Source organism: Anomaloglossus baeobatrachus, chromosome 3 (genome assembly GCF_048569485.1).
Source record: "Anomaloglossus baeobatrachus isolate aAnoBae1 chromosome 3, aAnoBae1.hap1, whole genome shotgun sequence".
NCBI lineage: Eukaryota > Metazoa > Chordata > Amphibia > Anura > Aromobatidae > Anomaloglossus > Anomaloglossus baeobatrachus.
The window spans coordinates 704,318,634-704,341,593 of record NC_134355.1 but is presented as its reverse complement, the minus strand read 5'-3'; the positions used below and the strand labels follow the sequence as shown (position 1 = coordinate 704,341,593).

The window sequence follows — 22,960 nt, the reverse complement described above, 5'->3', positions numbered from 1 at the left end:
GTTTTGAGGTTCCCCTCGGGGCTCACTTGAAGAAGGAAGTCAGGAGAAAATTTGGAAGGATGAATTTATGGAATTTTTTTCCCTCTTTCCATTAGAGAAGTTTAATTTGGATAAGGGTAAGATGAAAGGAAGAAGGAAGAGAAGCGGAGGTGGCGGCGTATACCACAGACGTTTTCTAATTGGCTTCAGGCGTTTGCCATTTTGGCGAGTGTCATAGGTGAAAAGGCCCCGGAGAATTGTCCTGGTCTGTTCAGCTATATGGATGCTATAGGGGAGGCTCATAGGGTATATAGCGGTCAAACTTGGTTGAGGTATAATGAGCAGTTCAGATGCCTTCAAATGCGGCGCGGCCCAAGATAAGGTAGGATCAGAAGGACATAGGGCTTTGGTTAAAGGTTATCGCATCAGCTCGTTACGGGGAGTGTTTTCAAAGGGGGCCGGGTCATCCAGCCAACATGCCGCTGGTGGGGCCACTGCCCATGGCAGGGATGCCGGAGCAAAATCAGGAGTTTCTTGGCAGTTCAATGAGGGGCAGTGTAAGTGCGGCAGAAACTGCAGATTCAAACACCAGTGCTCGGGTGGCGGAGGTTCCTCCCATGGAGTCACCTGTTTTAAAAAATGCAAGAATAAACCAGGGATGAGACTGGAAAAAGGGGTGAGTCTGGTGATTCTTCCCACGATAGCCCCTTATCTAAGTAGGTACCCTAAGCGGGATAATGCGGCATTGTTGGTTTTAAACTTCCTTCCCCGCCATATGTTGTTGCTCTTCAATTACAGAATTTGGCGTTGGCTTGCCAGCACCCGTTGGTTCTGAGGGAGAAGATTTGGCGCGAGGTGTCATGTGGGCGCATGTCAGACCCGTTTGATTCACCCCGATTCCTGGTTTGGTTGATTTACCATTGGGGTTGTGCCGAAGAAGGAGCTGAATAAATTTTGGCTCATTCAGCATTTGTCCTTCCCAAAAGGTTTGTCGGTTAATGATGGCATAGACGCAGAGCTTTGTTCTGTGGTTTATACTTCTTTCGATGCCGCAGTTGGTTGGGTCCGGGTATACAGGAAAAGGTCACTGTAGGCGAAGACTGACATCGAATCGGCATTCCGTTTGTTGCCAGTTCACCTTGACAGCATGCATCTGCTGGGATGTTTTTGGGAAGGTTCATACTTTGTGGACAGGTGTTTCTCCATGGGATGTTCTATCTCTTGTGCCTATTTTGAAGCGTTTAGTTTGTTTTTGGAGTGGGTGGCTTGTGATGTGATTCATTACCTTGACGTCTTCCATTTATCGGGCCGCCTAGCTCTCCAGTCTCAGTCATTACTGCGGAGTGGATAGCTCATCAATTAGGGATTCCATTAGCGCAGGACAAAAAAGGAGGGGCCTAGCATATGTCTGCGTTTTTTGGGCATCACCACTGACACGGAGAGGTTGGAGTATACTGTAGGTTACCGGAGGAAAGAATTGTGGCTTTATGGGCAGAGGTACATAAGGCGGGTCACCCGAAGAAAATTCAGTTAAGGGACCTTCATTCGTTGTTGGGCAAGTTTAATTTTGCTTGTCGCATTATGCCTATGGGGCAAATTGTTTTCATGCCGGCTGGCGGTGGCAACGGCAGGTGCAAGGTCCCCCAAGCATTATATACAGCTGTCAGGGGAGCTCAGTGATGACCTGGTAGTGTGGTTGGGTTTCCTCGATCGGTATAATGGTAGGTCACTGATGATGTTGGAGGTTTTTGATTGGGAATTGTTTACCGATACGGCAGGGGGCTCGGATTTCAGAGCTTACTGTAGGCGCAAATAGTGTGTAGGGGAATGGCCGCAGTCTTGGGCGAAGGCTGTATTTACGAAGAACCTGACGTTGTTGGAGCTGTTCCCGATAGTAGTGGCCATGTCAGTTTTGGGGGATTAATTTAGCAACAAAAAGATCCGTTTTCATTGCGATAACATGTCCGTTGTTATGGCAATTAATAATTTGTCTGCTGACCCTCCTCCGGTGGTGCGGCTGTTGAGGTATTTTGTGTTACTGTGCCTTACGGTGCCTGTGCCTTACTGTTTGGGTGGTAGCAGTGCACGTACCAGGTGCTAAAAATTCAATTGCTGATTCTCTATCTCGTTTGCAGTGGAACATTTTCAGAGCTTGGCACAAGAGGCGGAGTCCGCTGCCTGCAAATGGCCGGTGGAGCTTTTGGAGCTGGTATTCGAACGTCGAGCTCCTTAATTCGAGCATCCCTTGTGGAAGGTACATGGCTGGCATATGAAGCAGCTTGGAGAAAATGGGAAGAATGGATGCTGGAATTTGGTCAGGGGCAGGATGAGGAGGATTCAGTGGGAGCGCTGTTGTATTGTTTAAGTAAGGTAGCATCGGACGGATGGTCCGTGGCCAAGGTTAATCGTTTTATGACAGTGATAACTTTTGGCTTTAAATTCGGGGGCCTGAGTGATGTTACAAAGCATTTCCTAGTTAGTCAAGCGTTGAGGGGCTTTAGAAAAGGTTTGTCCAACTTGTGAAATCAAAGACCTGTCTCTTTTCAATTGCTTGAGGGAGTGGGGGCACAGCTGGGGGAACATGTGCCACTCCCATTTTGAGGAGATGTTGTTTCATTTGGCTTTTTCTTGGTTGTTTTTTGGGGCCATGAGAATTGGGAAATTGGTGTCTCCATCGTCATCACGAGAAGGTGGTGTGTTGGGGCAAGATGTCATGGTGTTAGCCAACTCTGTGGAATTCTGGATACATCGGTCTAAAAAAGAATTGGTAGGGCAAGAGGGTTAAGTTGGGGGCACTGTGGGGGTTGCTAATGTGTCCAGTGGGGTGTTTCAGAATTTATTTGTCCTTGGGAACTGATCGGGCTGGCCCATTGCTGAAGCATAAGGACGGGTCTTTTTTGTCGCGTTATCAGTTTGTAGCAATTTTTAGAAAATGTTTGAGTCTGATGGGATTGGAAGCCGACAGGTTTTCTGCCCACTCCTTCTGAATTGGGGCCGCGACTGAGGCGGACAGGTGGGGACTTCCGTCTGAGGTTGTAAAAAGAATTCAGTCAGTCAGGTGGGAGTCCACAAGGTACAAGCTATACGTTCGCCTGCATCTAGTCTGAGCAGGTGGGTGCGGATGGGGAGGGGGATTGGTGAGCAGAAGATGAGGAGTTGGTTTTTGTATAGACAAATGTTGAATGTATAGCTTGACATGCACATTGCATGGTAGTTTTATCTCCCTCTCTTTTCCCCCTCCCGCCCAATTTTTTTTTTCCTAGGCAATGCACGACTAGTTTGGATTTTTGGTCACTCGTTTGTATATTGGGGGGCCCTGTGGACAGATGTGAGGAAGAACGGGTGCCAGTTGGTTTGGTCGAGAGATCAGGTAATAGTAAGATGGATCGGGATTCGCGGTATGAGTTGGCGGTGGGTGTCACCAGATTTTCATCATTTTTCCAGGTTGGATCGTTCCCCTGATGTGCTGTGTGTGGGAGGAAATTATTTGGGGGTTCTGCCCTGTAGGGAACTGATCAGAAATATTCGCTACAACTTGCTGCATCTGTGGTCACATGTCCCACAGATGAATATAGTCTGGTCGGATATCGTGCCTAGAAAAATCTGGTGGGGGGCCCGGTCGTTCGAAAAGATCAATAAGACCAGGATTAAGGTGAACAGGACAGTGGGGAGTTTCGTCGCCCGGAATGGAGGGGTCATGGTGCGGCACACGGATCTGGAGTCAGGAGAGGGGAATTTGATGGGGTGCATCTCACTGTGGGTGGGATCGATCTCTGGGTCCTAGCTATTCAAGAAGGAGTGGAGCGAGCGAAGGTTTGGTGGGGTGTCTCGCATTATGAGGTCTCGGGTAATGCTCGCGATGGCGGTAGTGAAGTGGGTTCTTGGAGTTGGTGGTAAAATGGTGGGGGGGGGTTTATACATCAGGTTGATGGTGACCCCCTTCTTTTTTCCTTTTGGAATGGTAATTATCTGGCGGACTTTGAGGCTCTCCAGGATGGGGTCCCCTGGGAGTCGGTGTTAGGGAATTGGTTTTCTGGTAAGTGGTGTCTACGAGCTGGTGGTCACAGCTGGGGGCAATGCCAGATGGCTTATCAATATTATGGGAACGTCTATCAGATTGTTTGGAGCGCCAAGAACCCTCCGCACTTAAAAAAAAAAAAGTCACTTACTGTTTCGTTTGTGTAACAAAAGTCCAATTTATCCAAGCAAGTGTTCTGTGTTTATTGGAGGGGGAATTCCTGGGAAAGGGGTAAAGGTATGCGGGGGGGTGGGGGGGAGGGTTGGGTTAAGATGGGAAGGAAGCATCTACAGTATTGCAGTCATGGGGTTTTTCATTCCATGGAGTTTTATAGTGGACTAGAAAATCACCTCCACCCGTAGTCGGAGGTGCAGCAGCCTCTGCACATGTATTCGGATTTTTTTGACATTTGCACCTCTCCCTTCACCACACAGGAATTTTGTAAATCCAGCTCTGGTGCTGTCCCCCTCTGTCCACAGGTGATCTGTGACCTCTGCACCTGTCACCTCGGTGGAGGTCGCCCTGTCCTCGCCTCCTGGCCTCCCCTGCAGTGGATGGGGTCCTGAGCAGAACATCCCTTCTCCTCCAGTCGTAGGATGTAGACATTGCGGGGAGGAGATCGTCCAGACTTCAAGTTCCAATGACTTGTGTCTCACTTCTGAGCCGGAGATCTCAAGGCTTCGTGTGGGGCCACAACCTGCCAGAGATGGCCCATATCCCCATGTACCTGAGCCCGGCTGTGCTCGTCCTCTTCAGTTGTGACCTCTGCCTAGTGAAAGCCAGTAAGTATCTCTGTCCTGAGGAGCTCTGTTTCTGCCTTCCCCCTGCTGTTATGTACTGACACCATGACCAGTTCTGTTCTCTATTTTCTGCTCTCCATGTCTTCTGCTCTTCATGTCCTCTGTTCCAAATCTTCTGCTCTCCATGCCTTCTGCTCTTCGTCTTGTGCCCCTCGTCTTGTGCCCCTCGTCTTGTGCCCTTCGTCTTGTGCCCCTCATCTCCTGCTCTGCCTCTTCTGCTTCTCGTCTTCTACTCCGCCTCTTCTGCTCCTCGTCTTCTGCTCCGCCTTTTCTGCTCTGTCTCTTCTGCTCTGCATCTATTGCTGCTCCTCCTCTTCTGCTCCTCCTCTTCTGTGTCTTCTTCTTTGCCTCTTCTGTTCCATATCTTCTGCTCCGTCTTCTCTGCTCCGCGTCTTCTGCTTCTCTTTTGCTCCTCCTGTTCTGCACCTCATCTTTTGCTCCTCCTTTTCTGCTCCTTCTCTTCTGTTCCATGTATTCTGAACTGCCTCTTCTGCGCCTCCTCTTCTACACCGCCTTTTCTGCTTTGTCTCTTCTGCTCTGCCTCTATTACGGCTCCTTCTCTTCTGAGCCTCCTCTGCTCTGTCTTCTTCTTTGCCTCTTCTGTTCTATGTCTTCTGCTCTGCCTCCTCCTCTTCTTCTCTGCCTCTTCTCTGCCCCTTCTACTTCGCCTCTTCTGCTCCGCCTCTTTGGCTCCTCTTATGCTCTGCCTCTTCAGCTGCTCATGTACTTTGCTCTACCTCTTCTGCTCCATGTCTTTTACTCTCCTTGTCATCTGCTTTCCATGTCTTCTGCTCTCCATGTCTTCTCTTCTGCTCCGTCTCTTCTGGTCCTCCTCTTCTGCTCCACCTCTTTTGCTCTGCCTCTTCTGCTCTCCATGTCTTCTGCTCTGCCTCTTCTGTTCTGCCTCTTCTGTTCTGCCTCTTCTGCTCAGCCTCTTCTGCTCCGTGTCTTCTGCTCTCCTTGTCTTCTGCTCCACCTTTTCTGTGTATTCTGCTCTCCGTGTCTTCTTCTCTCCTTGTCTTCTGCTCCACCTTTTCTGTGTCTTCTGCTCTCGGTGTCTTCTGCTCTCCTTGTCTTCTGCTCCATCTCTTCTGCTCTGTGTTTTCTGCTCCGCCTTTTCGCTGTCTTCTGCTCCATGTCTTCTGCTCCACCTCTTCTACTCCACCTCTTCTGCTCTGTGTCTTCTGCTCCGCCTTTTCTGTGTTTTCTGCTCCATGTCTTCTGCTCCGCCTCTTCTGCTCTGCGTCTACTACTCTGCCTTTTCTGTGTTTTCTGCTCCATGTCTTCTGCTCTACCTCTTCTTCTCTGCGTCTTCTCCTCCGCCTTTTCTGTGTTTTCTGCTCCATGTCTTCTGCTTTGCCTCTTCTGCTCTGTGTCTTCTGCCCCATGTCTGCTCTGCCTCTTCTGCTCTGTGTCTTCTGCTCCATGTCTGCTCTGCCTTTTCTGCTTCATGTCTTCTGCTCCATGTCTGCTCTGCCTCTTCTGCTCCGTGCCTTCTGCTCTGCCTTTTCTGTTTTCTGCTCTTCCTCTACTGCTCCGTGTCTTCTGCTCCGCCTTTTCTGTTTTCTGCTCTGCCTCTTCTGCTCCATGCCTTCTGCTCCGCCTTTTCTGTTTTCTGCTCTGCCTCTTTTGCTCCCTGCCTTCTGCTCCGCCTTTTCTGTTTTCTGCTCTGCCTCTTTTGCTCCGTGCCTTCTGCTCCGCCTTTTCTGTTTTCTGCTCTGCCTCTTCTGCTCTGTGTCTTCTGCTCCGCCTTTTCTGTTTTCTGCTCTGCCTCTTCTGCTTCGTGCCTTCTGCTCCGCCTTTTCTGTTTTCTGCTCTGCCTCTTCTGTTCTGTGTCTTCTGCTCCATGGCTGCTCCGCCTCTTCTGCTCTGTCTCTTCTGCTCCATGGCTGCTCTGCCTCTTCTGCTTCATGTCTTCTGCTCCATGGCTGCTCCGCCTCTTCTGCTCTGTGTCTTCTGCTCCATGTCTGCTCTGCCTCTTCTGCTCTGTGTCTTCTGCTCCATGTCTGCTCTGCCTCTTCTGCTCTGTGTCTTCTGCTCCATGTCTGCTCCGCCTCTTCTGCTCTGTGTCTTCTGCTCCATGGCTGTTCCGCCTTTTCTGCGTTTTCTACTCTGTCTTCTTCTTTGCCTCTTCTGCTGTGAGTCGCAGTCGGAGTTGGAATCAGTATAAAATGGAGCGACTCTGACTCCCAGAGTATATAATAAATTGGGCCCAACGTTCAGTGCAGAATGTGATGAATATTTTTTCATAATAATTTGGGAAAGTTGTGAAACGTCTTATAAATGGCTGTTCTATTCCTGATCTGAGGAGCTCGGCTTTCAGTGGAGATGAATCTGTGCTGCACTTCAGCTCAATGATATAAGTAATGATGAACAAACGAAAAATTCTGTATCATGACAAACTATAAATAATCACATAATTTTTATTGACAACAGGATTAAAAATACAAAGTGATATACAGTGGATGGCCAGCAAGTAGCAATGACACTCCACGAGGTGCACAATAGAATATTGTATATATGGATAAGGGTCATACACTGCATGGATTTCTTACAGGGCATATCTCTCAAATTCCAACGGACATAACATATAAAGACACCATAAATATGGCAGTCACAAAAGGTCATAAAGGCAGTACATATGTGGGAAGATATATAACAGCCACCACATGGGGATGCAAATAACAGAGAGACCTGAAAGAGTGATGAATATCATGTATATAGAACAACCCTTATATAACACATGTCATCAGAAACAATTCTCATTGTGGAGTAAAGCCCTGAGGAAAACCCCAACATGCACGTTTCAGTCATGTCTTCTTCCAGCGGTAGCCTCACATCCGCAGTGAGCAGCCATGTATATGCACAAGCACCAATGAGAATTTGCTATAGACCGAGCCAATAATCCAGTTATGGTTGTTGTTATATATGAGGAGAGGTTTATCAGATACCTCTGCAAATCACTGGTATCCGGGGGATTGTGTGTCTGACGTACATAGTAACAAGAGTAAACTCCGGCATCACTTAACAAAAAAGGCCGGAGAGAAGCATCGCACACGCGCCAGCGTGAGAATAGGCCGGAAACTAACGCGCTTGGACGTAAACATGGCGACGTGTCCAAAGCACACTAAGTGAACATCAGCAGCATGGAAACAATCACACAGGCACAAAGGAAGCCAGGTACCACGCAGGCGCATGCGCACACGCACTCACCGCTACCCAATACAAGTCAGAATGCACGGATAACCGACATCACCCAGGACGTGTCCATCCGGCACCATGGAAACAACCCACCCAAATATGAGAGCATAAAGGTTGCTGCCACGAGAATGGCCATAAGGACGCATCGAGAGCGACACCAAATCACCCACACAGAGGCGCATGCGCACAAGCAGAGAATGTAGAGCTTATAATGGTAAATTCATAAATATCACAGAGGTATACAACAAGCACAGAGGTATACAACAAGCACAGAGGTATACACCAAGCACAGAGGTATACACCAAGCACAGAGGTATACACCAAGCACAGATGTATGCAAGCACGAAAGTATAGAACAAGCACATAGGTATGCAAGCATGAAGGTATACAACATGCACGAGAGGTATACAACAAGCACAGAGGTATACAACAAGCACAGAGGTAGACACCAAGCACAGATGTATGCAAGCACGCAGGTATAGAACAAGCACAGAGGTATGCAAGCATGAAGGTATACAACATGCACGAGAGGTATACACCAAGCACAGATGTATGCAAGCACGAAGGTATACAACAAGCACAGAGGTATACACAAATATGTCTGTACGTTTTTTGGTGTTTCTCCATGTGAGGGTCCACACGCGTGGTGATGCCTGAGATCTTTGTGGCCACAGATGGACGCATGTCCTCTCAGGTTGTGTCGGCTGCATATATGGCAGTGTCTCTATACTTGAGTGTGTCTGTACATTTTTTGGTGTTTCTCCATGTGAGGGTGCACACACATGGTTATGTCTGAGATCTTTGTGGTCACAGATGAACGTATGTCCTCTCACATTGTGTCGGCTGTATATATGGCACTGTCTGTATACTCGAGTGTGTCTGTTTTGTGGTGTTTCTCCATGTGAAGGTGCACACGTATGGTTGTGCCTTAGATCTTTGTGGTCACAGATGGACTCATGTCCTCTCAGGTTGTGTCGGCTGCATATATGGCAGTGTATGTATACTCGAGTGTGTCTGTATTTTTTTGGTGTTCCTCCATGTGAGGGTGCACACGTATGGTGGTGCCTTAGATCTTTGTGGTCACAGATGGACTCATGTCCTCTCACATTGTGTCGGCTGCATATATGGCAGTGTCTGTATACTCGAGTGTGTCTGTACGTTTTTTGGTTTTTCTCCATGTGAGGGTCCACCTGTATGGTGGTGCCTTAGATCTTTGTGGTCACAGATGGACGCATGTCCTCTCAGGTTGTGTCGGCTGCATATATGGCAGTGTCTGTATACTCGAGTGTGTCTGTATTTTTTTGGTGTTTCTCCATGTGAGGGTCCACACGTATGGTGGTGCCTTAGATCTTTGTGGTCACAGATGGACATATGTCCTCTCAGGTTGTGTCGGCTGCATATATGGCAGTGTCTGTATACTCGAGTGTGTCTGTATTTTTTTGGTGTTTGGAGGGTCCACACATGTGGTGGTGCCTGAGATCTTTGTGGTCACAATTGGAGTTACCTGGCTCCACCTGTCGCAGATGCCGCTGATCATTGTATTTCATGTTGCAGATCGCCCCCCCTCTCCTGTCAATGTCACAGTAACACAGCTGAAGGCAAACTCCGCCACCGTCTCCTGGGACGTCCCAGAGGGTGACATTATCATCGGATACGCCATCTCTCAGCAGGTATGCCGATCACCGGTGCAGGGCTGTATCCCGGGGGCAGGTGCCTGATGGTGGTGGGGGGTGAGGACCATAAGCGTGTTGGCATCGTATTCACACAGGAATGGTGCTGTGATCCTTTGCCCCATGTGAAGAAATAATCTATCTTCAACACCTCAATCGATCATAGTCTTCTTCAACATGTTGGACTATGATCCTACCCTGTCTGGAGGACCTACATCTGAGCGGCATATGTAGGGGGCTCTAGTGTGAGAATCCGGGGGTTCTGTATATAGACACTGACAGGTTGAATAATTGGTTAGCGATTATTCTGTCTGCTGGGGGTCTGGGCTCTCAAGGTTGCAGGTCAGGAGCTCTTTGTGGCCTTGTTGCTGGATGATGAAAATGGTTCCTCTTGGGGATCAATGCTGAGTAATGCTCCCATCTGTATCTCACGCTCTTTAGAGGCAGGAAGGTCAGATGCACAGGTTCATACGTGAGGTGAACACCACTAACCGGGCCTGTGTGCTGTGGGACCTGGAGGAGGACACAGACTACATCATCCAGGTCCAGTCCATTGGCCTCTACAGCGAGAGCCAGGCAAGTAAGAGGATACACTTCCGCACCTTAAAGGAGACTGACCGCCTGCCATCCAATAGCTCCAACCAAGGTGAGTGCCATCTGTACCCCAAAATGTACCAGACTGCATGCTCCTCAACATATACACTGCTGTCTGAACCCCAAAATGTATCCTAGTAACTCTCAGCAAAAATTTACCTAAAATGTACCGTATTCCTGTGCTCTGAAATTCTGATACCTGTGCCCGGACAGGAGACATCACTGTGCAAGGAGTGGACAAGGAGCGGCAGCTGGAGACCGGAGAGATTATCATCATTGTGGCGGTGCTGCTGATGTGGGCAGGTGAGGGCGCCACTTCTGTACAGTTTATTTCTGGGGGGATCCTAACAGGTGGGAGGCAATAAAATAAGGAGACTTTGCTGTGTGTCGCCCTCTAGCGGTGATCGCCCTCTTCTGCCGCCAGTATGACATCATCAAAGACAATGACTCCAACAACAACAAGGAAAAGGCCAAACCATCCTCAGAACAGAGCACCCCAGAACGGCAGACAGGGGGGTTACTGCGGAAGGTGAGAACACCGGTCTGTGTCAGGGTCCAAGTAGACCGTCATGCTTTCTCACCCGCTCTACAGAGCATCGCTCTGTCCTGCCCCTCTACAGAGCACCGCTCGCTCCTGCCCCTCTACAGAGCATCGCTCGCTCCTGCCCCTCTACAGAGCACCGTTCTGTCCTGCCCCTCTACAGAGCACCACTCTGTCCTGCCCCTCTACAGAGCACCGCTCTGTCCTGCCCATCTACAGAGCATTGCTCTGTCCTGCCCCTCTACAGAGCACCACTCTGTCCTGCCCCTCTACAGAGCACCGCTCTGTCCTGCCCATCTACAGAGCATTGCTCTGTCCTGCCCCTCTACAGAGCACCGCTCTGTCCTGCCCTTCTACAGAGCACCACTCTGTCCTGCCCCTCTACAGAGCACCACTGCATCCTGCCCCTCTACAGAGCACCGCTCTGTCCTGCCCCTCTACAGAGCACCACTGCGTCCTGCCCCTCTACAGAGCATTGCTCTGTCCTGGCCCTCTACAGAGCACCACTCGCTTTTGCCCCTCTAGAGCACCACTGTGTCCTGCCCCTCTACAGAGCACCACACTTTCCTTCTTCTCTCTACACTTCCTTTCTATCTTGTCACTCTCTACAGAGCACCACTCTCTCCTGCTCCTCTCTACACTTCATTTTCTTCTTGTCCCTCTATACAGAGCACCACTCTTTCCTTCTCCTCTCTACACTTTCTCTCTTTCTTGTCCCTCTATACAGAGCACCACTCTTTCCTTCTCCTCTCTACACTTCCTTTCTTTCTTGTTCCTCTATACAGAGCACCACTCTTTCCTTCTCTCTACACTTCCTTTCTTGCTCCTCTATACAGAGCACCACTCTTTCCTTCTCCTCTCTACACTTCCTTTCTTTCTTGTTCCTCTATACAGAGCACTCTTTCCTTCTCTCTACACTTCCTTTCTTTCTTGTCTCTCTATACAGAGCACCACTCTTTCCTTCTCCTCTCTACATTTCCTTTCTTTCTTGTCCCTCTATACAGAGCACCACTCTTTCCTTCTCCTCTCTACACTTCCTTTCTTTCTTGTCCCTCTATACAGAGCACCACTCTTTCCTTCTCCTCTCTACACTCCCTTTCTTTCTTGTTCCTCTATACAGAGCACCACTCTTTCCTTCTCCTCTCTACACTTCCTTTCTTTCTTGTTCCTCTATACAGAGCACCACTCTTTCCTTCTCTCTACACATCCTTTCTTTCTTGTCCCTCTATACAGAGCACCACTCTTTCCTTCTCTCTACACTTCCTTTCTTTCTTGTCCCTCTATACAGAGCACCACTCTTTCCTTCTCCTCTCTACACTCCTTTTCTTTCTTGTCCCTCTATACAGAGCACCACTCTTTCCTTCTCCTCTCTACACTCCTTTTCTTTCTTGTCCCTCTATACAGAGCACCACTCTTTCCTTCTCCTCTCTACACTTCCTTTCTTTCTTGTTCCTCTATACAGAGCACTCTTTCCTTCTCTCTACACTTCCTTTCTTTCTTGTCTCTCTATACAGAGCACCACTCTTTCCTTCTCCTCTCTACATTTCCTTTCTTTCTTGTCCCTCTATACAGAGCACCACTCTTTCCTTCTCCTCTCTACACTTCCTTTCTTTCTTGTCCCTCTATACAGAGCACCACTCTTTCCTTCTCCTCTCTACACTCCCTTTCTTTCTTGTTCCTCTATACAGAGCACCACTCTTTCCTTCTCCTCTCTACACTTCCTTTCTTTCTTGTTCCTCTATACAGAGCACCACTCTTTCCTTCTCTCTACACATCCTTTCTTTCTTGTCCCTCTATACAGAGCACCACTCTTTCCTTCTCTCTACACTTCCTTTCTTTCTTGTCCCTCTATACAGAGCACCACTCTTTCCTTCTCCTCTCTACACTCCTTTTCTTTCTTGTCCCTCTATACAGAGCACCACTCTTTCCTTCTCCTCTCTACATTTCCTTTCTTTCTTGTTCCTCTATACAGAGCACCACTCTTTCCTTCTCTCTACACTTCCTTTCTTTCTTGTTCCTCTATACAGAGCACCACTCTTTCCTTCTCCTCTCTACACTTCCTTTCTTTCTTGTTCCTCTCTACAGAGCACCACTCTTTCCTTCTCTCTACACTTCCTTTCTTTCTTGCTCCTCTATACAGAGCACCACTCTTTCCTTCTCCTCTCTACACTTCCTTTCTTTCTTGTTCCTCTATACAGAGCACTCTTTCCTTCTCTCTACACTTCCTTTCTTTCTTGTCTCTCTATACAGAGCACCACTCTTTCCTTCTCCTCTCTACATTTCCTTTCTTTCTTGTCCCTCTATACAGAGCACCACTCTTTTCTTCTCTCTACACTTCCTTTCTTTCTTGTCTCTCTATACAGAGCACCACTCTTTCCTTCTCCTCTCTACATTTCCTTTCTTTCTTGTCCCTCTATACAGAGCACCACTCTTTCCTTCTCCTCTCTACACTTCCTTTCTTTCTTGTCCCTCTATACAGAGCACCACTCTTTCCTTCTCCTCTCTACACTTCCTTTCTTTCTTGTCCCTCTATACAGAGCACCACTCTTTCCTTCTCTCTACACATCCTTTCTTTCTTGTCCCTCTATACAGAGCACCACTCTTTCCTTCTCCTCTCTACACTTCCTTTCTTTCTTGTCCCTCTATACAGAGCACCACTTTGTAATACTATTGTATGTTCTGAGGATTTCGATAGCGTTAGGGCAATGACAACCAGAGACGAGTTCTTGGTACAAGATGTTTATAATGTGTAACCACGGTAGGTACAGAACGGAACAAACACAGCAGAACAAACACACAAAATACTTTCCCGAAACGGAGCGAAGGGAATTCCCGGGGCCACGCACCGGACTCCCCCAGGGAGACCACCAGAGCGAACCCCTATACAGGGACTGTCCGGCAATCACCCCGGAAGGCCTAAATGCGCAGCAGCTGGGACACAAGGGGCAAGTGGTAAAGTCCAGGAGTGTCCGTACGGGATGATAGTCCAGAGTAGTTACAAACCGGAAGGAACCGGGCAGAAGTGCTGACCACAGACGGCAGACGGAGCCCAGGCACAGCTTGAAGAAACCGGGTATGGTCCAGAGTCGGTAGGTATTCTTTCAGGAGGATCCAAAGGCAATCAGGAATTAGAAGCAGCAAAGCAGGAGCACACAGCAAGCAGTATACTCAGGCACTGGACTAGGCTTAGAGGCGGCCTTTTAAGCAGCTGGACAGGAAGTAGGGCAACGGAACAGTAAACTCCATGTTAACCGAGGGCAAGCTCTTGTCAAAAGAGAACTGGAAAACCCGGAAACCTGACACACTTTTTCCTTCTCCTCTCTACTCTTCCTTTCTTTCTTGTTCCTCTATACAGAGCACCACTCTTTCCTTCTCTCTACACTTCCTTTCTTTCTTGTCCCTCTATACAGAGCACCACTCTTTCCTTCTCCTCTCCACACTCCCTTTCTTTCTTGTCCCTCTATACAGAGCACCACTCTTTCCTTCTTCTCTCTACACTCCCTTTCTTTCTTGTCCCTCTATACAGAGCACCACTCTTTCCTTCTCTCTACACTTCCTTTCTTTCTTGTCCCTCTATACAGAGCACCACTCTTTCCTTCTCTCTACACTTCCTTTCTTTCTTGTCCCTCTATACAGAGCACCACTCTTTCCTTCTTCTCTCTACACTTCCTTTCTTTCTTGTTCCTCTCTACAGAGCACCACTCTTTCCTTCTCTCTACACTTCCTTTCTTTCTTGCTCCTCTATACAGAGCACCACTCTTTCCTTCTCCTCTCTACACTTCCTTTCTTTCTTGTTCCTCTATACAGAGCACTCTTTCCTTCTCTCTACACTTCCTTTCTTTCTTGTCTCTCTATACAGAGCACCACTCTTTCCTTCTCCTCTCTACATTTCCTTTCTTTCTTGTCCCTCTATACAGAGCACCACTCTTTTCTTCTCTCTACACTTCCTTTCTTTCTTGTCTCTCTATACAGAGCACCACTCTTTCCTTCTCCTCTCTACATTTCCTTTCTTTCTTGTCCCTCTATACAGAGCACCACTCTTTCCTTCTCCTCTCTACACTTCCTTTCTTTCTTGTCCCTCTATACAGAGCACCACTCTTTCCTTCTCCTCTCTACACTTCCTTTCTTTCTTGTCCCTCTATACAGAGCACCACTCTTTCCTTCTCTCTACACATCCTTTCTTTCTTGTCCCTCTATACAGAGCACCACTCTTTCCTTCTCCTCTCTACACTTCCTTTCTTTCTTGTCCCTCTATACAGAGCACCACTTTGTAATACTATTGTATGTTCTGAGGATTTCGATAGCGTTAGGGCAATGACAACCAGAGACGAGTTCTTGGTACAAGATGTTTATAATGTGTAACCACGGTAGGTACAGAACGGAACAAACACAGCAGAACAAACACACAAAATACTTTCCCGAAACGGAGCGAAGGGAATTCCCGGGGCCACGCACCGGACTCCCCCAGGGAGACCACCAGAGCGAACCCCTATACAGGGACTGTCCGGCAATCACCCCGGAAGGCCTAAATGCGCAGCAGCTGGGACACAAGGGGCAAGTGGTAAAGTCCAGGAGTGTCCGTACGGGATGATAGTCCAGAGTAGTTACAAACCGGAAGGAACCGGGCAGAAGTGCTGACCACAGACGGCAGACGGAGCCCAGGCACAGCTTGAAGAAACCGGGTATGGTCCAGAGTCGGTCGGTATTCTTTCAGGAGGATCCAAAGGCAATCAGGAATTAGAAGCAGCAAAGCAGGAGCACACAGCAAGCAGTATACTCAGGCACTGGACTAGGCTTAGAGGCGGCCTTTTAAGCAGCTGGACAGGAAGTAGGGCAACGGAACAGTAAACTCCATGTTAACCGAGGGCAAGCTCTTGTCAAAAGAGAACTGGAAAACCCGGAAACCTGACACACTTTTTCCTTCTCCTCTCTACTCTTCCTTTCTTTCTTGTTCCTCTACACAGAGCACCACTCTTTCCTTCTCTCTACACTTCCTTTCTTTCTTGTCCCTCTATACAGAGCACCACTCTTTCCTTCTCCTCTCCACACTCCCTTTCTTTCTTGTCCCTCTATACAGAGCACCACTCTTTCCTTCTTCTCTCTACACTCCCTTTCTTTCTTGTCCCTCTATACAGAGCACCACTCTTTCCTTCTCTCTACACTTCCTTTCTTTCTTGTCCCTCTATACAGAGCACCACTCTTTCCTTCTCTCTACACTTCCTTTCTTTCTTGTTCCTCTATACAGAGCACCACTCTTTCCTTCTCTCTACACTTCCTTTCTTTCTTGTCCCTCTATACAGAGCACCACTCTTTCCTTCTCCTCTCCACACTTCCTTTCTTTCTTGTCCCTCTATACAGAGCACCACTCTTTCCTTCTCCTCCCTACACTTCCTTTCTTTCTTGTTCCTCTATACAGAGCACCACTCTTTCCTTCTCCTCTCTACACTTCCTTTTCTTCTTGTCTCTCTCAACAGAGCACCATTCTCCACTCTCTCCTGCCTTTCTCTACACTTCCTTTCTTGTCCCTCTATACAGAGCACCACAATATCCTGCTCCTCTCTACACTTCCTTTCTTTCTTGTCCCTCTATACAGAGCACCACAATATCCTGCTCCTCTCTACACTTCCTTTCTTTCTTGTCCCTCTATACAGAGCACCACTCTTTCCTTCTCCTCTCTACACTTCCTTTCTATCTTGTCCCTCTATACAGAGCACCACTCTTTCCTTCTTCTCTCTACACTCCCTTTCTTTCTTGTCCCTCTATACAGAGCACCACTCTTTCCTTCTCCTCTCTACACTTCCTTTCTTTCTTGTTCCTCTATACAGAGCACCACTCTTTCCTTCTCTCTACACTTCCTTTCTTTCTTGTCCCTCTATACAGAGCACCACTCTTTCCTTCTCCTCTCCACACTTCCTTTCTTTCTTGTCCCTCTATACAGAGCACCACTCTTTCCTTCTCCTCTCTACACTTCCTTTCTTTCTTGTTCCTCTATACAGAGCACCACTCTTTCCTTCTCTCTACACTTCCTTTCTTTCTTGTCCCTCTATACAGAGCACCACTCTTTCCTTCTCCTCTCCACACTTCCTTTCTTTCTTGTCCCTCTATACAGAGCACCACTCTTTCCTTCTCTCTACACTTCCTTTCTTTCTTGTCCCTCTATACAGAGCACCACTCTTTCCTTCTCCTCTCTACACTTCCTTTCTTTCTTGTTCCTCTATACAGAGCACCACTCTTTCCTTCTCTCTACACTTCCTTTCTTTCTTGTCCCTCTATACAGAGCACCACTCTTTCCTTCTCCTCTCTACACTTCCTTTCTTTCTTGTCCCTCTATACAGAGCACCTCTTTCCTTCTCTCTACACTTCCTTTCTTTCTTGTCCCTCTATACAGAGCACCACTCTTTCCTTCTCCTCTCTATACTTCCTTTCTTTCTTGTCCCTCTATACAGAGCACCACTCTTTCCTTCTCCTCTCTACACTTCCTTTCTTTCTTGTTCCTCTATACAGAGCACCACTCTTTCCTTCTCTCTACACTTCCTTTCTTTCTTGTCCCTCTATACAGAGCACCACTCTTTCCTTCTTCTCTCTACACTTCCTTTCTTTCTTGTCCCTCTATACAGAGCACCACTCTTTCCTTCTTCTCTCTACACTTCCTTTCTTTCTTGTCCCTCTGTACAGAGCACCACTCTTTCCTTCTCCTCTCTACACTTCCTTTTCTTCTTGTCTCTCTCAACAGAGCACCATTCTCCACTCTCTCCTGCCTTTCTCTACACTTCCTTTCTTTCTTGTCCCTCTATACAGAGCACCACAATATCCTGCTCCTCTCTACACTTCCTTTCTATCTCGTCCCTCTGTACAGACCCCCACTCTCTTCTGTCCCTCTCTACCCATTTATTCTAGTCTGCTCTTCGCTTCCACCTCTGTCCACTCCAGACTCCTCTGGAGATGGATTATCTCCTGGACAGTAAAGGTATCTTCGGTCAGGGGAGAGTTGACTGATCTCACTGCTATTGGTGGGTTCAGCTGATGCTGGTGTAATAATGTGTATGAGGGCCTTAATGGGCTCCATCTTCTGTGTGTTAGAATTTTAGATACTATTTATGTTGTTTTGTCATCTTTTTAGAAGAAGGCCCCGTCTGTCAATATCATTGAGGTATAGTGCCACCCGGTCCTGGCCCAGTTCTTCTCCCGACGTCCTGGGCCTGCTGCTGACTGAGGACTCCTTATAGCAATACATATGGAACTCTGCCGCCAGCAGAGCTTTCCCAAGGGCTCATCTCATCTTTTCTGCCACGTGCAGGTGACCTCTCGCCAGCTATGGGACCCAAACACTTTCAGATGTCCACCTGGTGTAGAAGATGCTCAGTGCAGACCTGTGTGTGGGTCATACTCCATATACACTGTCAGAAGAGCTTGTCCACGCTGCAGCCTGGGTGAAGCGCCAGAACTGAGAAGAGACCTCACCGAGACCACGCACTCCGACAACACCCATCGTTATTGATCCAGTTATAATGGTTCTTAACCCACTCGACCAGACCCAGACCCTTGCCCCGTACCTCTCTGCAGCTCTCGGCTCCCCATCCATAATAATAGTAGCAATGATCATAATTTGGTGACCACCGTATAATAGCTACACCCCAAAACCAGATCTGATCAGTTCAGGTTAAGAATCTTTATCACCTCCTTGTGCAAGTATAACAGGGGTATCACTGCAAAGTACAATGGTGGTGGTCTCCTGCTCCAGGGCGTTGTGTCATCCAACAGGAACCTCATTTTCTGGGTAATACAATGATGAGGGTGATATCTCAGTAATAGTTCATTGCGGGTGGAGTCATCTCTCCCGGTAAATGTATATGGGGAAGTTGTGCCATAACACTTTATCCTCTGCCGGACTGATGTGAGATGGGCATCACATCACTGTCCGAGGTTATAGTATAGTATGGGTGGAGTCCTCCTCCCCTAAGTGTGAGTATGATGGGAGTCACATCACTGTCCGAGGTTATAGTATAGTATGGGTAGAGTCATCCTCCCCTGGTGTATGATGGGAGTCACATCGCTGTCCTATGTGAAGGTGGAGTCATTAGTAGATTTTCAGCTTTTTCCTTTACAGTTGGAGGTTAGGTGCTGTATTCCTCCAGTGATAGTATAGGGGTCAGGATTGTGGAGAGGGTTTCGCTGCCTGTGGCGCTTCCTCTGGGGCTGGGCTTGTGAAGGGGGTTTCGCTGCCTGCAGCGCTTCCTCTGGGGTTGGGCTTGTGAAGGGGTTTTGCTGCCTGGGTGACTCTGGGGCTGTGCTTGTGGAGGGAGTTTCGCTGTCTGGGGCACTTCCTCTGGGGCTGTGCTTGTGGAGGGGGTTCCACTGCCTGGGGCGCTTCCTCTGGGGCTGTCGTCACTGTGTTTGTGTAATCACTACGTGTCTGGATATCTTGATGCCACTTCTCTGTTTCTGTGATGTCCGGCTGTTGCCAGGTTGCGGTGACTTCAGTGACCAATCATCTGGATCCTCACAATGGTTTTGGCACTGCCACCGCTTTATTGCTGAATCTTATGAGTGCCTTTTATTTTTCGTTATCACACCCAGCAGTTTGTCCTTCAATGCAGTCTCTTCTATAGAGTTGCCCTCTCTGGGGATCTGAATGTCTCTGGTCATGGAGAGATTCCCCAGTACCAGGGCCACACGGATCTAGAACCCATTCCAGTGTGAATCTAGAAGGCTCCTGGTCCGTGAGTGGTGACGTTGGAGTGTTTCCTATATTCACAATCTATGGTGTTTTCCATATTCCTGGTGCCAGGACTGTGGGACCCTTGTGTGTGAGTGGTGATGATCCTACAACGTCTCTTGGTGGCCTCGTCAGTGTAGAACATTTTGAGGTGCCAGTCATGAGTTTCCATGAATCTAGAACATTTGGTGATTCCTGAGATCTGCGAGTCTACAGCGTCCCGCAGATATAGAGCTGAATTTTTGAGGCTAGTCCTGATAGACTCCAGTACTTAGCGGTGTCTGACCCCAGATTATAGGCACACTCCACGCGTTTCACATAATGGGAAGCAGAAATATCTGCTGTGACACTTGAGGTAAATGATGATGGCGTGGGGGCTGGGCAGCAGATTTCCTACCGGCTGTCTCCAATCTGCAGCACCAATCGAAGCCCACTGTGACCCTGTGCGGGGTGTTATTCTGCACCGAGGGGGTCCAAAAGGATTCTCACCTTCTATATCTTCTATTTTCAGGACCAAAATCTATTTTTCTAATATTTTCAGTTATTGCCTTAAAGAAAACCTAATCAGATGGCCTTGTGCGCGGGAAATGTGTTCGTCTGTCAGTCCACGGACACAAGGACTCTCCAGTCATGTGGTTGGACAGTCCTACATCACGGCTAATGCTGCCTGCTCCATACACATAGGGTTGGTGGAAATGCTCAGGATACTTGTGGGAAATGTTCTTGAGCTTTATCCAGTGAGATGACCACAGCCCGCTCGTAGGTACGATGGGGCTGGAGATGCCTCCACATAACCTGACCATCCAATCTACTGTCCTGGTGGACAAGATTTGTTATAGACACTGCAGAAGTAGGATCTAATGGTACAATGGGGTCATACACACAATGTCGTCATCAATACATTCATGTCTTTCCCCCCCATAGAGAACATCTGGTACGTGGTCTTCTACCAGGTGCTGGCTTCTAAGCTGAGGCTATTCTGCAGGTCAGAACCGTGTAATCTGAGCAGATTGTGTGCATTGTGTAGGGGCCTGAGCCCCCCGTGCAGTCTGGAGCTGGTGCTGTTCGGCCCATTCTGCCAGGCCAGGTGCCCATTAATAAAGCCTATGTTCTCCACCGTGCAGGCAGTCTCTTCTTCTACCTGTAATGTGTTCTATGTCTGACACGTGCATGTTCTGTCCTTGTACATATAGGTAGCATGTCTCTGCTGTGTCTTGTATATGATCTGTACAATACTGTATAGCTGTGCGTTACTTGTATATAGGGGGCGTGGCGCCTCAACATTTACTCTTGTATTCTTGCACCATAACAATCGCAAGTCTTCCAGTTACTGAACCAACAGAACATTTGTACATGACTGACACATGCTTTGGGCATGATCTGTTCCGTGTTTGTGAGATCCGTACATGTCTAATAGATTTCATTCCTGGGCATTTCCTCTGCTCTTCTTTTACCCTTTCATTCATGGTTGGGATTTTCTTCTCGGAGGCTGCACCTCAATCAGTTCTTCCACCATGTTTTCCTCTACCCTTTCTGGGCATTTTCTTCTCCGTTCCCATCATTCTGAGCTCGTGAGATTTTATGTTGTACTTTACTGCTACATCATCTGGATCGGGGTCATCACCCATATCACCAAAGATTGATGACTTACCACTACATCTGTATCTGGGGATCACCCATATCACTAGACATTGATGACTTACCACTACATCATCTGGATCGGTGGTCATCACCCATATCACCAGACATTGATGACTTACCACTACATCATCTGTATCTGGGGATCACCCATATCACCAGACATTGATGACTTACCACTACATCATCTGTATCTGGGGATCACCCATATCACCAGACATTGATGACTTACCACGACATCTGTATCAGGGGATCACCCATATCACCAGACATTGATGACTTACCACTACATCATCTGTATCTGGGGATCACCCATATCACTAGACATTGATGACTTACCACTACATCATCTGTATCAGGGTATCACCCATATCACCAGACATTGATGACTTACCACTACATCATCTGTATCTGGGTATCACCCATATCACCAGACATTGATGACTTACCACTACATCATCTGTATCAGGGTATCACCCATATCACCAGACATTGATGACTTACCACTACATCATCTGTATCAGGGTATCACCCATATCACCAGACATTGATGACTTACCACTACATCATCTGTATCTGGGTATCACCCATATCACCAGACATTGATGACTTACCACTACATCATCTGTATCTGGGGATCGCCCATATCACCAGACATTGATGACTTACCACTACAACATCTGTATCTGGGGATCACCCATATCACCAGACATTGATGACTTACCACTACATCATCTGTATCTGGGGATCACCCATATCACCAGACATTGATGACTTACCACTGCATCATCTGTATCTGGGGATCACCCATATCACCAGAGATTGATGACTTACCACTACATCATCTGTATCTGGGGATCACCCATATCACCAGACATTGATGACTTACCACTACAACATCTGTATCTGGGGATCACCCATATCACCAGACATTGATGACTTACCACTACATCATCTGTATCTGGGGATCACCCATATCACCAGACATTGATGACTTACCACTGCATCATCTGTATCTGGGTATCACCCATATCACCAGAGATTGATGACTTACCACTACATCTGTATCTGGTCATCACCCATATCACCAGACATTGATAACTTACCACTACATCATCTGTATCTGGGGATCACCCATATCACTAGACATTGATGACTTACCACTACATCATCTGTATCTGGGGATTACCCATATCACCAGAGATTGATGACTTACCACTGCATCATCTGGATCGGGGTCATCACCCATATCACCAGACATTGATGACTTACCACTGCATCATCTGGATCGGGGTCATCACCCATATCACCAAAGATTGATGACTTACCACTACTTCATCTGGATCAGGGTCATCACCCATATCACCAGAGATTGATGACTTACCACTACATCATCTGGATCGGGGTCATCACCCATATCACCAGACATTGATGACTTACCACTACATCATCTGTATCTGGGGATCACCCATATCACCAGAGATTGATGACTTACCACTGCATCATCTGGATCGGGGTCATCACCCATATCACCAGACATTGATGACTTACCACTGCATCATCTGTATCTGGGGATCACCCATATCACCAGAGATTGATGACTTACCACTGCCTCATCTGGATCGGGGTCATCACCCATATCACCAGACATTGATGACTTACCACTGCATCATCTGTATCTGGGGATCACCCATATCACCAGAGATTGATGACTTACCACTGCATCATCTGGATCGGGGTCATCACCCATATCACCAAAGATTGATGACTTACCACTACTTCATCTGGATCAGGGTCATCACC

The 22,960-nt window shown here is 47.8% G+C and overlaps 1 protein-coding gene across 3 annotated transcripts in view; it reads left to right on the top strand.

Moving 5' to 3' along the window:
- FNDC4 (fibronectin type III domain containing 4) overlaps positions 1-20,640 on the top strand; it is a 65,204-nt gene extending 44,564 nt beyond the window's left edge. For 2 of the 3 annotated variants that reach the window (XM_075341396.1, XM_075341395.1), the window contains exons 2-7: positions 4,477-4,779; positions 9,553-9,668; positions 10,110-10,314; positions 10,476-10,565; positions 10,661-10,791; positions 17,924-20,640. In XM_075341396.1, coding sequence (XP_075197511.1) covers positions 4,638-4,779; positions 9,553-9,668; positions 10,110-10,314; positions 10,476-10,565; positions 10,661-10,791; positions 17,924-17,959 — 720 coding nt within the window. In that variant the 5' untranslated portion in view covers positions 4,477-4,637 and the 3' untranslated portion in view covers positions 17,960-20,640. Of the gene's footprint in view, positions 1-3,328; positions 3,350-4,476; positions 4,780-9,552; positions 9,669-10,109; positions 10,315-10,475; positions 10,566-10,660; positions 10,792-17,923 lie in introns of those variants that run through there. The other variant, XM_075341397.1, reaches the window with a different exon arrangement.
- Positions 20,641-22,960: the final 2,320 nt, after the last annotated feature.